The sequence below is a fragment of the Triturus cristatus genome, chromosome 3_2, assembly GCF_964204655.1.
Source record: "Triturus cristatus chromosome 3_2, aTriCri1.1, whole genome shotgun sequence".
NCBI lineage: Eukaryota > Metazoa > Chordata > Amphibia > Caudata > Salamandridae > Triturus > Triturus cristatus.
Window position 1 is genome coordinate 879,056,430 of NC_140584.1, and position 17,206 is coordinate 879,073,635.

At 44.3% G+C, this 17,206-nt stretch overlaps 1 protein-coding gene across 3 annotated transcripts in view; it reads left to right on the forward strand.

Annotated features, from left to right (window-relative positions):
* ABR (ABR activator of RhoGEF and GTPase) overlaps window positions 1-17,206 on the forward strand; it is a 1,177,460-nt gene that overhangs the window by 896,408 nt on the left and 263,846 nt on the right. For all 3 annotated transcript variants that reach the window (XM_085649250.1, XM_085649252.1, XM_085649251.1), the window contains exons 12-14: window positions 3,283-3,358; window positions 4,644-4,748; window positions 16,950-17,024. In XM_085649250.1, the coding sequence (XP_085505376.1) occupies window positions 3,283-3,358; window positions 4,644-4,748; window positions 16,950-17,024 (256 nt within the window). The remainder of the gene's footprint in view (window positions 1-3,282; window positions 3,359-4,643; window positions 4,749-16,949; window positions 17,025-17,206) is intronic.

Here is a 17,206-nt window from a genome sequence, read left to right on the forward strand (position 1 = left end):
AATTCTTCTGGGGTTGGCTGAGAAAGCTGCCACAATCCTCTCAGGTCTCTGTACCTCTGCCTGGCGCACAGGTGCCTCCCATGAGCTCGTCAGCCCAGTGGCTCAAGGGAGCCTTTTTTAAACAGAAGGGGGATGGGAGCACACTGCTACCTCCCAGCACAGTTCGCCCCTTTGCATCCTGGTACATGCAGTTCAATTTAAATGCTTACTTGATATTTTTCAGAGTGTCTCACCAAAGTTGGTGCAGGTTAGTGCTGTTAATCTCTAGACACATGTGTTTCTGGATTTCATCCTATATGTACTTGTGAATGGTACAATACTTGAAGGGTGCAGTCAGTGGGTGTGTATGCTGTGTGTATGCACTGGGTGTATGTGTGCTTGTAAAATTGTACAATACATTGAGGGCCCTGGGTTCCATTTAGGAGACTCAAGCCTCCATGGTGAAAGATGAGGTGATAGAGGAATCCCCCAAAACAGATTTGTGTATTGCTGTATTCCTATGAGCTGGGTGGGACATACGCCGGAGAGGGGAGAGCTAAGCTTCCCCTGTACACTTCAAAGGGTGCTCTCTGATTTAGTGAAAGGTCACAAGGAAGGGGCCTGGGCACATATCTGGAAAAAGATGGGGCCGATAACTGAATCTTAAAGAGTAGGGCTGGGGTCCTGGACTACCTTTTCGATACTCCTATTGCTGTGGCTGACATCCAGGTGTTCGCTCTGGGCACTTCCACGGACTGTGTTGTGAAGCTGTCCGCTTTGGATTCACTCCTGCTGTGACAGACTCCTTTTAAGAGGAAGGAGAGGGCAGAGGAGTGGGTACTTCAAAAGAAGCAGACCTCCAATATAACCTTCAAAGACTCACTCAAAATCACATTTGGTTTCTGGAAATAGGCCATAAGAAGGGGAGTTTATAACCCCATAAATAGTCATTTGCCATGCAACAAGATGGAAGAGGAGAGCGTTGGAGGGAGCGAGGTCTAGTGGGAAGCCTGGTTGATTGGAGTCCTTTTGCGAGGTGATATGAGGCGACTACTGCACAGATCAGGTTGTTGCCCATGTGCAAGATGAAGTCGGCGAACCTCGTATACCAGAGGAGGGCCTCTGTGAATTTAGTCTTGTGCATTGCTGCACTGATGGGACCAGAGTCTGTGTGTAGTGGGGACTAGCGACTCGATATGTCAGATGGGGCCGTTGTGAGAAGATTGCCATGCAGTAAGGGCTGTAGCACATGTGCAGTAGTGTGCCTCAACCCTGTATCTCAGAAGGAGCCACTCCTGAGGGCTATAGCCCGAGTACCGTGAGAATACTGTGACCCCGTATGCTGGGGGTTTGAGGGGGGGGGATCATCAGCAAGTCATGTGACTGGTCTGAGCTCCCTCCTCACCCAGCCCTCCTCAATAGCGGGAGGAAGCAGAAACTTACCCTGCAAATAGGAGCCGCTGAGAACATCTGATCAGTGCAGAGGCAACCCCCTTGGGCTGTGTGCAGCAAACTCACCTGAATTAGCTGCTGTCACTCCAACACCTGTGAATGGGGCACCTTCAGGAACTTTGGTCACTCCAATCATACGAGGTGCAGGTAAGACTGATTTTTGGCCAGTTGGCCCATAGAGAACTTGCTGCTGGTTCGAGACGCAGCGCTGAAACACTATTGACTTTAAAAGCGAGTCATAGTAGACTCTTGAGTCTCGGACTACTAATGGAGCTTACCCTAGATGTTGCCTATAGTGAATAGGGAATACCCACTACTGCTTGAAGGAAGGAGGAAGTGGGACCCGGGGAACGACTGAACAAAACACATGAGTCCTGACCTTTAGGGGGACTTTATAGTTGTTTGAGAATGTTATAATTGTTTTCATTTGTGTTGTTAGCAGTAGAAATAAAATAATTTTCTTTTTCCACAAAAGTGAGTATTTGTCTGGGAGATGATGTATTGCTGCTGCTGCATGAGTTGTAAGCCTGTGTTCGCTCCCCGTATTTACCTTCTCCGCACCCCTTCCTCTCCGAGGGAGCCTTTGACTGTTCAGACCATGCTATTCCTGAGAGTCAAATGCTGAAGGGTTGCTTGGCCCAGTAGCTCAGAATCCATAGTAGGTATGGTGCTGGGACATCAGGAGTAAAAGGCCTCAACCTGCACCGTTTGGCCCAGTAACCCCTGCTTGCAAAAACTGTATCCTAACCTGCAATTGAGAGTCCCAATCCTACTGAAAAAACAGAACAATACCTCAAATCTTTCTTTATTCAATGAAGCAATCGGTAAAAAATGTTAGTAAGTAGAATTTTTCAGCTATTAAAAGCAGATCTTTTTTCTGCAAAGAGGGTTCAGTTGAAAAAGATTTAATAAGCATTTGGTAGCTGGTAACCTTATAGCCGAGAACAAGTAGCTTTGAAGAGACCCATTCTGCATTCAAGGATGTCAGTAACAGAAATAGGCAAAAATATTAATGCAAGAAACAGTGGTGCTAAAGCACAGATTTGAGAAGTACAGCATGGAACTCCGCTTGCTGGAAGAGATTGACATGAACTCAATAGAGCCATAAAAATATAAGCGTAGGAATCGCAGCCTGCTGAGAGTTTCTAAACTGTTATGCAGCATGTCACAGTTGTATACCAAGGCATTGTTAGGAAAAAGGGGATGAACACTTACCAGTTGTGTGCATTGGAACTGTTCTACCCAGAAGTGCTTGGAAACCAATGTTTGTCCGACTTAGCACTATCCAGATGAAACTATATTTAAAGAAGAACTTCAAATATGGAATTCTGCACCTCTTGGTATCCACGCTGGCAAAACCTGTAAATTGACATTTCAGAAACAAACTAGATAAAGAACTTAAACTTCCAGAAAGGTGTACTCCTGCCTCTGTAAGGTGGGTGGAAACCGAACACCTCAGGACATATTACGGAAAGTATGCGCTGACAGATATGGGATTACATTTTATCTCAGATGGATACATGTTGCACGGTACTCTACCCGTGAATGGATTTAGATGTCTTAAGTGTTCATGAAGTGGCAGGTACTGATAAGTGCAGTTTGGAGTTATGCCAATATGCTACGCAATTATGGTGTACAATGGCGACTATTCAATAATCAATGTGGTAATCCCCATTTTTGCATCGTTTAGTAACTGTACTTTATCACTTGTGTTTTTTTATTTGTTTTATGCCATTGATTGTATGATAACCTTTGTACAACGTCTCTTGTTGATGTTTTACTTTGAAAGAGTAAAGTTTTTTTACTTAAAAAAAAAAAAAAGATATTTAACGGTCTGTCCTCTGTTTCTAGAGCTACCTGTTCCTGTTGTCCTCTGATTACGAGAGGGCCGAGTGGAGGGAAGCGATACAGAATCTCCAGAAGAAAGGTGAGGGCGTAATGTGTTCCCAGTCCTTTCGCTTGAGTGTTGTGGCCAGGTAGCTAGCTCCTGTTGCATCACGACTGTAAAATATGCATGAAGCAAGAAAGGTATTGGTTGTGGGGGCAGGAAGTGTGCATTTTTATCACCATGCCCTGTGAACACTAATACCCTTTTAATCACTGAAGTAAAATTAAGACTTGGAATGTTTTCTCCAAAAAAAGAGGTATGTTCCCTCTTCCATTTTGTGCAGCAAAATGGAAAGTCCAATTTTGTTCGGTAGGCTTTAGATAATTGTAGTGTTCGGTGGGAAAGTACAGGGGGGCAAAGACACCCTCACTGACAAAGATAATTAAAGAAAATGCCATTGCAACTTTGCCTCAACTTGTGGTATGGCTGGCAAAGAGAGACTGGTGTTCTTCTAGTCTTTGGCATAGCACTGGCTGCCTCTACACACCAGCTGTTGTAACTATTTTGCATGACTCAAGCTTTCGGCGTCAGACAAGTCATGTTGCCAAGTTCCAATAGTCGTACAATCCAGCAGCAGCTGTGTTACCACAGTCACCCGTTGCAAGATTGTGTACAACTAAACGTGGTGTCTGGTTTTGTCTTCCATGTATCTATCATTTCCCCCTTATCTCTAAACCTTCCATTTGACCTCAATCAGACTTCCAATACCATAGTTCTGATCATGGTGTCTCCCTTAGAAGGAAGTTATTTCTCTTCGGTGACTCTTTACTCTGCTGTCTCATAGATTCTATCCGGACGTATCCCTTCACTGGGAGTGTCTCAACAGATTATTCTCATTCTTGTTTCTAGGCCTTCTGTGACCATCTGTATTCTTTTTCATAAGTCCTCAAGTGTTCTTACTGAGGGCCTGTCCTCTTTCTTCTGAAATGTGTCTGACTCCTATGCTTCATTCATGACCTTGATTCCTCACTGACTGCTTTGACGTTCAGTCCTCTTTATGTGCACCTCTACTTCTCTCTTCTATGTAGACCCATAGGCTTTCAAATGATTCAAATTTGCCTGTTGTCTTCTCAATGAAAACCTCTCCTCTTTAACATGTTCTTCCTCTTGTTTTCTGAGCTCTTGAAGATTCTATCCCAAATAAAACCTAAGGCCTCTAGTTTCTTCTTACTCTGTCTTCCCTAGCAATAATTAATATCCCACATACCTTATTTCTCCAGTACCTTGTGTCACGTTTCTATCACCTATCCTCATGCTTTGGCCAGCTTCTTATAGGTTCTCCTCCACATGCTCTTTCTTAAGCATTCTCTCCTTTTTCCAACAGATCCGCCGGTCTCTTCTCTCTCCTCGGTGGAGCTCCAGGTTCTCATAGGTTCCTGTTTCAAGCTTCGGACAGTTCATAACATTCCTGTTACCAGCAATAAGGATGGTAAGTGCCAAGCAGGGATGTTTAAACGTGGAAAGATAACTTCTCACCAGTTTGCCGCCAGTTTGATCTCTATGGTCTATATGCTTGGGCTTGAAAAGAGAGCGAACGAGGACTGATGATTGGACCCTTGCGCATTGGATTGGTTTGTGTTGGGCTGGCCCAAGGTGTATCCTGGATATGAAAATCGTAATTTTACTCCAATATTGTTGTCCAAGTGGTGGGTGTGTGCGTTTGTTATCTTTCCTATAAACAGTGTTCATGCATGTAAATACTGATTCGTAATGTCCCTTAAGAACGAAATGCTAACGCTTCTGCAGCGCAGCCTCGCCCATCACTGTTTCCATCGAGTCATCTTCCAGTTCTGCTAGTGTCCTGTTAAATAATGCATCGCTGACAAAACTGCTGTCACCTCTGAGTTTTATCTTCTCTTCTGCGTGCCACAAAACTGATATTCGTATGCTCTACACCAATGCCCATTATTATTCTGTACATAATAAGGTTAAATATAAAACATGGCCAAATATTTTTCACTGGCTAAAACTGCTCACCCAGTTAGAGCTAGTCCGCCTCATGCTTTCACTTGCCATGTCGTTGCCCACTCTATCGCCTGCAACCACTGGTAGCGTGACACGTCCAGCGCCAGTATCCCTGCAGCTTGTCTGGCAGAAAGGCTGTCCTTACATTCAACGTTCCAACATCAAGCTGCCCTTGTTTAAAGAAGTGAGTTGTGATCAATAACTAACACAAGCATTCATCCCGAGTAATGTCATTTAAAGAATATTAATGTGAAAGCACTAAAATCTCTGACTGAGTAGTACTTGACTGAAGTACCTAAAGCCTCTCTCGGTATGCCACTGTCTCTTTTACACTCGCTTGCTTTTGAGATGGAGGTCCTAACCACATGCACTAATATCCGCTTTCACCATAGTTTACCATGTGTCTGCGATGCAGCAACGGTGATTCATAAAACGTTTTTTGTTTTTTATTTCATGCCATTGAATATGTTCTCTCTGCCCTCATTACACTCAGACTCCCTCTCTGTTAGTAAGATATCTCCACAATGGTTTACAAACATTACACTATACTCGTTTACGCCTAAAGAGGTCAGTCTCATGTCCATGGACCTTCCCTGATGGCTTACTGTGAATGTTTGACACATTCCAAGATGGTTTAACCAAAGTTCTCGGTCTTCTGTTCATCAAGAGAGCATCTGTTTCCTCGTTGTCAATGAAACGCAAAGCAGATCTCACCAGACAGCCCCAGTGTTGCATGCTGGGTTGAGGGCTCTACACATGAGGGACACAGAAGAACAGCTGGGATCTGTAAGGCAGTAGAGAAGTGCTCGTCAGCCACAGGTACCTGATGGCACCTTGATTTAACAGATGGAGTAATTGTTAAATGGCTTACAACCAGGCTTAAACCCTGGATGCGAGGTGCAGAGGCATGGACAGGCCATTGAAGGACCACGCTATAAATGAGCCTTTCCTTGGGTAGGCTGCAAAGGTATCGCAGTACTTTCTGCAATGGACTAATTCTTTGCATGGAGATGTATGTTTCGAACGTTTTGCTGCCAGTTTTTGTCTCCAATGTCAGTCACAACTTGCAGAATACTACAGGGCTCCCCTCTACTCTACACGTTCTGACACTGTGCAGCGGGGTCTGAGCCTCTGGTGCGCGTGTTCACTGGTTGCAATTTGATACCATTTTTTTTTTAAATTGACACCGTCGTGTGATAGCCAGAAAATGATTATTCTCCACCTTAGAGAAAGTAAGATCCTGGGTGATCTCAGACGTCTGTGTAAATGTCACGAAATAAAAGGTGGAGGCATTGACACAAGAGTGAGCGCTTGGATCCAAAGCGTAGGTTGCAGAGAAAAATGTGACTGAAAAACGTTGATCAAAAAAAATCTGTTTGCCAAAGAACAGGGCGCAAAACTCCTTTTCTGTTTCCCGTTCACTCCACCCTGCATACCAGGAAAGATGCCTTCACTCCTTTGCATCTCTTGCTTTTCATACTGTCCTTCCTCCCTACTTTCTGCTTGTATGTTTTCACAGTATATTTTCATTGCAAACCTTTTTTTAAGTCTGTTCCTTTCTAAATATTAAGTACTAAACTCTGCAAATTAGTCATACATGTGTAGTATTGGCCAGGCTATATTATTAGATAGCACCTTATCTAAGCCTTTCCAAAATGTCCAGTCAGAAAGTGCAAGTCACACGGGGCAGAGTTATAGCTATCCCACCGGGGATGAAGAAAAAACACCCATCTTTCCGCCACAACATCTCGGGTGTTTTGCGTGTGCGTCATTTCCAACTCCAGCACTGGGGTACCGCGCCAGCCTTCAAAAGCGGTCTGTGGGAATGCCCCAGAGTACCTGTCAGATCTGTTTAATTTCTAAGCCTTTCAGTCCAACCCTGAGAGAAAACCGCGACTCTCAGAATGGCGATTGTCCAAATTTGGTGGCAACTTCTTAAAACAAAACAGTACTGCCGTTCTGGAACGAGCGCTCCAAATACCTAATGGTGGACAGCACGCTCGCCACCTTGAAGGAGAGCTACAACCTCTTCTGCTTAAGCATCAGTTACTGTGGCTTCGGCTCGTGGACCCCTCTGGGAGCGCCGCGCGCTTTGTAACTCTTCCCTCCCGATCCGGCGGTTCTGCTTATTGCACAAACCTGCCCGTCTCCCATCCTTAGCTCGCATCGCTGCATCGCTGCACGTGATGCAGACTTGAGTGCCTTGCTGTAACTGTATATGTTATTAGCACCATATAACAAAACTAGATATTGGCCCTTCGTTTTTAGTTGCTGCTCCTTGAAGCTGGATTCCTGGTATTTGTGCATTACAAACAATAATTATTATTAAATGCATCCCTAGTGTGTTAGGCTGCCACTCCTTTGCGTGCACTTGACGGCGCATAAAGTCCATCATTCTCTGCAGCACAGGAAGGCTACAGCGCGAAATAACAAGGCCCTGTTCTGAACTGAACTCTTTCCTTGTGCCCTCCCCCTCCCCCACCCTCCCCCAGCCGTTGAGGTCATATTCTTGTTTCCTCTTTCTACAAACTGGATAGAAACCGCAGAGGCTCAGGGGGTGGGTTTGGAAATAAGGGGCGTGGGAGGTGTTTGCCCCCTCATTTGAGTAAGGGATGGGGCATGGTGGGGAATACAGTGTGTCATGCCAAGGGGCCCAGGGGCTCTGGTGCAAGCCATGAAAAGGGGACCCCTGCCCGCGGGTTAGGTAGTAAAATAAAACCATAAATTGGGGTTCAAATGATGAGGTTTACCGCGCAGTAGTCGAAGCATTACATGAATGCAGCTGTCGTTCCTTGGTTTGCTTTTCCAGCACCGGTTTGTAGAGTTGGGGATTCCTAGCACCAGATGGCGCTGTTGGAAAGGCAAAGCGAATCCTTGAGTTATGATAAAAGCCGTGTGTTGGTAAGAGCCGGGTACAGTGCAAGACGGTGCAGTGCAGACTATCGGCCAGTACTTGAAATGGAACAAATAGAAGTGCAGCAGCAGAGTACCTGCTTGTTTTATGAGAAGTGCCGGCACTCTCCAACTAAAAGTATTCAGTTTTTCTGAAGAAATGCAGGTATTCTCCCTCTCAAAAGAAAAATGTGCGGGTACTCAGTACTGGCCCTTTTGTAGCACTGCTACTGGAAGAAGAGACTGGCACTGGCTTAGACTGCACCTAGGGCGACCACCTGATAAGAAGGCAAATTCAGGACAGGGGCAATAAAAATTCAGAACCAAAATCCAGGACAAAAGGTCATTTTTACCGACACATCTGAGAACACTGCACGATTATAAAATAGACAGAAGTACAAGCCAACATAGGTTTCTGTTCTTTAGTTTGTTTTAAACATTGGAGTGTTGAGCAAACATTCACACGTAGCTGGACAGATTTAAAGATGCAAAAACTAGCAAACAATAGACACTCAAGCAGAATTTCACAGCCGGAATAAGGGCAGTTTTCACAATCTCCCCCAGTACCATGAATGACAGTGCCAGAAGCCATGCTCTGTTGCTGAACATAGGCTTAGAGTTGACCGGCAGTAGGTCTACTAGAGAGGGTGAAAAAGAAAGAGAAGTGATGATGAGGAAGGAGGAGAGGGATGTATACTGAGAGGGAGAGACAGAAGTTTGAACAATGAAATTGAACAGTAGGAGAAGAGTAAAGCAAGTGGGGATGGGCAAGCTGCGAGAGAGAGCAGACTGTGAAAAGAGAAAGAGACAACGGAAGATGGGGCAGAGAAAGGGGCCAAAAACAGGTAGAGAAATATGCTGAGGGTGACAGAGAGAGGGTTGAAAAGAGAACAAAAGGTAGAGGGGGCATATAAAAGGGAAGGTAGAGGCAACTGAGAGAAAGCATGTGGGGGAATGAGCGAGGCAGAGACGAATGCCAAGGTAGCAGAGAGGAGAGAACAGATAGGGGCTGAGAGATGAAGAGGTTGAGTAGGGAATGAACATGGAGAATATTTGAAGGTTCACTTTGTAACTTGCATGGCAGACCTTTCAATCCCATTTCCAAGCACCATATATTTGAAAATATGGTACTACTCTGCGGTTTCCCTTTCACGCAACGCAGCACAGCAACTTCACTTGCTGTGCTGTATTGTGTTGCATGAAATGTTAGTAAATATACCACTCGAATTTGGCACAAGTGTCCAAATTTAAATTTTGTCTTGGCCCTTGTACAGGGCTCTGCTGCCTTTCGGGAGATTTATGCATAATTATCGAGTTGCCACATAATCCATCGTCTGCTGCATAATAATGGGTCAAATGTTACTAAAAATACAGCAACATGTGTTTCCGTGCAGTGGTAGACCCTCCCCAAAGGTTGACTGGTCACCTTTCTGTTGCTTATACCTACCTATATTTCCTATATGTGGGTGTTAAACTGGTACTAATTAGGTGCAACCAATGCCCAGACAGTGTTAACATGTTTTAAAAGGGCAAAATGATAAAGTCATGCTATCACAAAATGTGCTGCATTACACCGCATAATGTGGCTTTTCTTGACACCTAATTTACACAACCCTGCCGCATAATTTGGCCCTCCCCTGCTGCATAATTCCAGTGGCCATGCTTAAAACAGAGGAATACAACATGTAAGAGTCGCATGTAATCCATACTGGCAGGCATTATATGTTAAGAGTGCTTAGTCTGGAGAAATGCAAATTCGGGATTTAAAACATATCCTAGTGGTTGTGGTTCTTTTTACTAATTCATTATTATCCAAAGGAACACATTTTAACAACCTTAGAATAATGACAGATTAAGGAAAAACAAGAAGGTTGTAAACCCATGCCTTCCAATTTCCATGCTGCCATGTGATTCTGGTTCATAGCTCACTGTGCTATATTAGGATTGCATTTTATGTACTGCAATTAACAAAAGGATTGCTGCGACAAAAACAGTAACCCACAGAATAATCTACATTAAAAAAAAAGCAATGTTTTGATCTGCCTGTCAGATATGGTGCTTTGCCGGAGGCACGCTATCCCTCCGCACATCTTTTAGATGGGTCAAAACCTGGAGTAAGCAAAACTCCAATCTCTAAAACAGATACATTAATCGCCAGAGTTAAATTTATGCTTTTATTATAAATTGCAGGCACACAAGGGGCTCTGAAGTCTGTGCCTTTAGCCCTGACAAAAATTGTCAAAATACAGCCCTCCGCCGTGTTCCCTGGTGCGGTGATACCAGCCTCTGAACAGAAGCAGAATGCCAGTCACTAGGCCGGAGCAGTAGGAGCAGATGCTGTAACTGCACAGAGAGGCCCAGTCGGCCGGCAGACAGAATGACCAAGGGCCGATAGCAGTCTGTGCCAGGTCGGGGAGGGGCGGCTGCAGGCCCTTGAGTTCACAGTAGGAGTGCGAGCTGGCCCATATAGAGAGTGTTACAGAACTCAGATACTTCTCGCAGGGGGACAGCACAGCTCTCTGCAATGTCCAGAATTACAGACAAAAGGGATCACCTACAATGAATGTGAGGCCCGATTAACGAACAGTCCATAAAATGTACGCACGGGTGGTCACCCTATCCACACCAAGAGTGCATGACGTTTATACAAGGGTAGGCATTATCTGAAATTGTGGCTTATCCTTTCCTTTCAGCATTTGAGAACTAGGCAATCAGTCAATTCTTGGTCTGTTTCATCTTCTGGCCTCACAGATGCCCACCAGCAGCTAGCTCTCGTACACACAGAAGAACTTGCTGTGTGCATGATCTGATGGCGGGCATCCTCTCCCTAAGATGTATACCGCTGCCTCTCAGAAGTCATAAAATCGGAGTGGAAACCAAATGTCTCCACTATATTTTCTACTGTACTGCTAGCAGCTTTGCTTTCTGAGCAGAGGCTATGGATATTGATGTGAATTGTGCAGCTTGCAATGCATCACCGTCAATTGCAAGATGAAGCAGACTGTAAATGTACACAGAGAGGTCTGGAAAACCTCACGAGCTGCAGTTCTTCGATTTTCCTACGCAGCCAATGATGCTGACCAGCCGGGATAATAGCGGTTTCAGCAGTAGACAATCTCATAATCTGAAGCATTGTCCCTAAGCAGCACCGGGTAGCTCCAGCTCGTGCACAGTGAGTGTCTGGCAGCACAGAGACCTCTTTGACTAGGTGGAAAGAAGGTTCGAGATGATGGCTGCAGCAGCTGAAGGATCTCCAGAGCTTGATATTTGGAATATTTCAGACAGGGCATCATATCATCCACCATTCTCAAAAGGCACCTTCCTACACAGTCATTAGTGCGTCCACTTTAATTTTGGGATTAGTAGTCTTACTTTGGGGAAAGTGTTCCATCAGAGGTGGCCTTTATGCAGTGATTTATGTGTTTTGGATTTGTCTCATATGAAATAAAGGGTAACGCTGGAAACCAAATATATGTCGTTTTTGGAAAATGGAGGAGATTGCAGGTTGGATTTGCCCCGGCAGACAGTCCTTATCTGTGGTAGTTCTAGATATCCGTGCAAAGTCTTAGGTCTGAACAGAGGCTGCTCCAGAAGTACATGCTCAGTTGCTACTGTTATGTAGGCTACTTGATTAAGTACCACCAGTTTTGTGCCTTGAGTAAAAGTAACAGTGGGCGTCCCAGAGCCCCTGAAGTTGACTTTCTCAGGCTCCCGGCTGTGCTGGGCAGCCTTTTAAGATACTGTCTTTGGCACCAAAGCCAGTGGGACTGACCTGATGCTATTGGCCATGGCTCTCCCGAAGAAAAAATATAGTGATAGCCATTTTCACATCTGTCAGTAGGCAAGACCTCTTTTTTTTTTTTATCAAAAGAGATCTTAAAAAATACACAAGTCTCCATACACACCTTAACACACTTTCTAGTCTCTCTCTCTCTCTCTCTCTCTCTCTCTCTCTCTCTCTCTCTCTCTCTCTCTCTCTCTCTCTCTCTCTCTTCCAGTCAACCCTCTTTATCCATTGGCCAACTGTAGTGTCATTCACATTTTACTTCAGCCCACTTAATTCATTAGCTAGGTTCAGTGTGAGTGATAGAATTTACATCTGCCACAAAACAAAAATAGTCCCCTTCGGTTCCTGGAACTGGTGGATAACTGTGTCCTGTTTTTTTAAATCTTTTATTTTATTTGTTTTTCTTTTGTGAGTACCAAGTACCTCCCCAGACACTTATCTGTAATGGGCCCTTGCTGCCACTTGCAGTGTGCTGCATCTTGTGTGCTCACTGCTGGATGGTGCCCATCATTAAATGGGCTTTGAAATCATTCCAAGATGGCCACCCCTATGTCTGCGTGCACAGGTGGCCATCTTTGAAGGTTTTTTATTATAGTTGATCATAAACCGTTCCAAGTTGGCCATACGTGTGTACATAGGCAGTCGTCTTACGTGTGTGCCAACACATTGGTGGCCATTTGGGAATGCTTTTTGTCATGCTTAATAATTAGTTTTCCATCCTAATATGCCCAATGTGTTGCTGTCTAGATTGGTAAATTAATCATAAACTGTAGCCAAGCAAGCACTGGCACGGCCAGTACCTCTACAGCCAAATCCAGACCAATTGACTTTGCCAGTGCTTGTTTCTTTATAGCACTTAGTGGTAATCGAAACAAAGAAGTGACTGAGGCACCAGCAATATAATATTTTTGATTGCTCAGCCAACCTTCTGATCCACCTTGTGATAGAATCCATGTATGATCTTCTAGTAGGGGCATTTCTCCACTTGCGTGTTTTTGGTACCTCGGTCAGCTAGTGGGACCAAGGCCTGGACTTAGTTTTACATGTCACATAATCTGTAGCGTTGGAGGATGCATTTCCATCTCCAGAAGTTGATGCTGATCTTGCCTGACCATAAAGACCGTGTGTTATTTCTCGGTTTGAGTGTTGGTAAAAGGCCGACTTTTAGGATTTTTATACTGTCCATTCAAGGTACTGGTACCTGCTTTTGTCAGACTCCTTAGTAATGTTCCAATTATCTGCTCTTTTCCAATAGCTTTTATTAAGTTCAGAGCTTCCACTGTAAAATCCATATAAATAGAGGAGTACAGATTCCCTGCAGCCTCAGTGAATGACGGCTAATGTAGCAGATTCTGAGACATGCAGCTGAGAAGAAAAGACTTCCATCGGTCACTCCATGGCTAAGAAAGTTGTTCTTTGTGTAGGGATATTCTTCAGTTGATGCCAGACTTTGTTCCTCAATTTCCTGGCACCCCTATTCCGAATATAACAATGCCAAACTGATACCATACATTGTGCCACCGTTCACAAATTCCGTACCTAATAAAACTCCACCAATGAAAATATTCATTTGATCAGTCTTGTGGATTGTATACATGCGGGAGCTGCGAGGAAGGAGATACCATCCTTTTGGAAAAGGGCACACCTAGTAAGTTAAATGCCTTTTTATTTTCTCCCACTAAAAAATCCAATGCAGCGATCAGTATCCCAGCCAGAGCTCCAGGTCTTGATAGGATCCCAAGTGATTTATATAGGGAAGATCCAGAAGTTTGGGGGGCTTATATTAATCTTCCATCTATGCTATTCTTCTAGGCATGGAGATTCCTGCTTTTTGGAAGCTGGTGGAGAGCATATCAATGTTTAAGAAGTGGGATAGGGCCAACCATGGAAGCTATAGGCCTATTAATTTAATAGATTCTCTGCAGAAAATAATCTGTAAACAAATATTGGTGCGCCTCCAAGAATGGATTACAGAAGGAAATATCCTGTCGGATTAGAAAGTGAGGTTTCGCGCCAGCGTCAACACCTTGGACCAGGTTTTCCGTTTTTATTTGCATCTGCTAGAAAGAAGTGCTAATAAATGGGGGTAAATTGTTTGTAGCTTTCTTGGATTTGCGGACAGCTTTTGGTTTGGTGCCATGAAGTAAACTCTGGAAGGTGATGGCTGAGATGGGAATCCCCGCAGATTTACTGGATTTTCTGAGGAGCTACATGCAGATAATTTGGCTCGCGTCAGATGGGGAGAGAAGGGGCAACTAACGAAACCCTTTAAAATCAAGCGTGGAATTAGACAGGGCTGCGTCTTAGCCCCCATCCTTTTTTTGTTATATATTAATGGGTTGGTGGAATATTTTGATAGAGATGGGTGTGATGCACCCAAAGTTGGGGGAGAAGGGCTCTGGATGTTCTCTTTGCAGTCGATACCTTATTGTTATTAAAGTCTCCCCAAGAGCTCCAACAGGTATTGAACCACTTTAATTATTTTTGTGGTGAGCGGGGGCTAGAGCTGAACAACACAAAGACAAAGTATATGATCTTCTCTAATGGTGTTCTGAAGCCACCCAAGAGACGTATGCTTGTTGGGGAGAACCCTATTGATTTGGTCTCTTCCTTTGACTGTCGGTTTAAGGCTCACCCCAAAACTGAGTTGAGCTTCACATCTTGAGGAAGTGCATTTATCACTCATTCAGTATATTCAAATATAACAAAGTTCCACAGAAGGACGGTGTAAAAAAAAAAAAGTGGCCTAGCACGTGCAATCTAAAATACCAAGGCTTTGGGATTAGTAATGTATGTAGTGCAATTGTGGGCATGTGGGAACATTGAGAGTCTATCAGTGATTGAGCATCGATTTATAAGATCTCTACTCAATCTCCCGTTGAGCACTTTTCTCACCCCAGTTTTTTTCAGATCTGGCCAGAGTGCAGGCTTTTAATGTTTTGGCATCAGGTGTGGACTACAGAAGCGCTTGCCCCATACCATGTGAGCCTGATGGATCTTATCACATCCCCATGTGTTAGCAAAATTCCCTGGCTGTGCTCTCCAAGGGCACTCATGAGGAAACTGGGGTTGGAACTGTACTGGACCGCATCGGAGAAGTTAAGTTTGATATCTAGAGTTAGGGTCAAAGAAATCTACTGGTAATCTATTTTAGTTGAAAGTGTGACTAAATCCACGGGATCGCTCCCTCTGGCGTTCATAGATTTTAAACCTTGTTCCCAGTTTGAACAAACTATTGATGAAACGTTCCTAGCTATGGCGCTGAATTTAGATACAGGACATTCCCAACCAAAATGTTCTGCAGTAAATGGCTATCCCCAAATCCCACTTGATGATCAGTGTCCAGAATGCTGGGGACGACCCAAAATATTGATACTTTTTTTTTTTTGCCCATTCTACAAAAATTTGAGGGCAAAGTGGATTGTCCCTTTATGTAGGAGCATTGGCATCAGACACCATCTTGAAGCATTTACAACCCTCAGCACTGGCACAAGGAGAACTGTGGTGTTCGGCATGGCACAGTTTCTGATGGCCCTCTGGATTAGGCGTTCGAAGTGTATTCTGTGATCAGGGCCTTTATATTGTGTGACATGTGGCCAATGGGAGACTTCCCCTCCTTTAATATCATGTGATGGTTTTACCATGCTGCCTATCAATGCATACCGAACTTGGATTGTGATCTTCTTTTATGCTCTTAAATGTCAATAGTGGGATCCAGAGGGGACTTCTTTTGTTTCTATCTTTGGTCCCTTCGTTTGCTTTTGTTGTTAGCTTTGTCTAAATAAAAAAGAAATGTAAGGATTATGCCTTTTTAAATGTTCATGTTTGGTCAGGGCTGCTAAACTTTTTTTAGCTGCTTATTTAAAGCAACTGGTATGTACGCTGATTTAGGAACTGTTGTGCATTTATGGGAGCACTTTCTATTGAGATGTTACTAAACGATTAGATTGGGCAATCCCTCAATCAGTGCTACGGTATTATGTTGCCGATGGGATACCTGTTGCTTAACTTGTTGGAGAGCAGCCTTGAAGTTTTATTATCCCTATTTTAATTTGATTGTCTTTTATGCTTATATATGTGAGATGTACTTTCTAAGATCACAGTGATCGAAAATAACGTTTTATGATTATGATCAGTCTGCATGTTTAAATATATTGTGGGCCTTCAAAAAGCAGTCAATACCTGACCGCATTGTCTGTGTATGGCCTTCGGCCCCGCCAACTATTCTGTGCTACTTTCCTCTTTCCTCCCTCTTGACCTTTCACAAAATCCTTTGCATTCATTTTGTTTTCAGACATTTAACTCTGAAGCCTTAACATCTTGCCCTTCCACTGCACAACCATCCTGGCCTACAGTCCATTCTACTATTAGTAACAAGAATATCCTGCCGCTTGGTTGTTACACTACAGTCCTGCAGCACCAAGTGCTGAGATTTCACATATGTCTCTGCAGAATCTGCTCGATCTGCTGCACTTTCCGCTACTCTAGTCCTGTTGCATACTCTGCTATCCTGGAACTGAGAACACAAACACCTCACTTGATGTACCTGAAACCTAACCTGCAAGATTTGTTTCTCCGGTGCTTGAATCCCACCTTGATCTTTGTGCATCCATCTGATCTTGCTCTGCCCACTGCTCTGCCAGCATAGCTTTCAGCAAGCACCTCAGTCCTTCTCTGCTGATGGACCTTCTGCTACTACAGATCTGAGACAAGGTAGACAGCTCTGTGGGATCCCTGCCATTCCAGCAGTAGAACCTGAGGCACCACGGCCAAAATACCTCCGCCCAGGTCCTCTGGATAGTGGTGGAGGTGGGACAGAGTTAGTTCCATATCAGATTGCAATCTTGCATGCGACTCAGTGTCTCTCTCCCCAGCCCTACCACCCTGTCCTCCACATTGGCCAGTCGGTCTGACCAGAATCCAATACTTGGATGCCATTTTTTTCTGGAGCAGATAAATGATGTACCCTGTATTCTTTCTCTGCAGATGACGAGTCTCCGGGTCTCTACGGTTTCCTCCATGTGATTGTCCACTCTGCCAAAGGCTTCCAGGAGTCTGCCAGTAAGTGTCACAGTTCTTCTACCATCTGTCTGTTAACCCCCACCACGTTTTTTGTTCTGCACCCTTTGTTTTGTTCTTGACTAACCTTTCTCACTGCTGGTCTCCTAACGAGCATTGCAAGGCTCTTCACCTCCCCTTTCTGCTTTCCGCCACTTCCTTTTTCCTTACCTCATGCTTTCTTT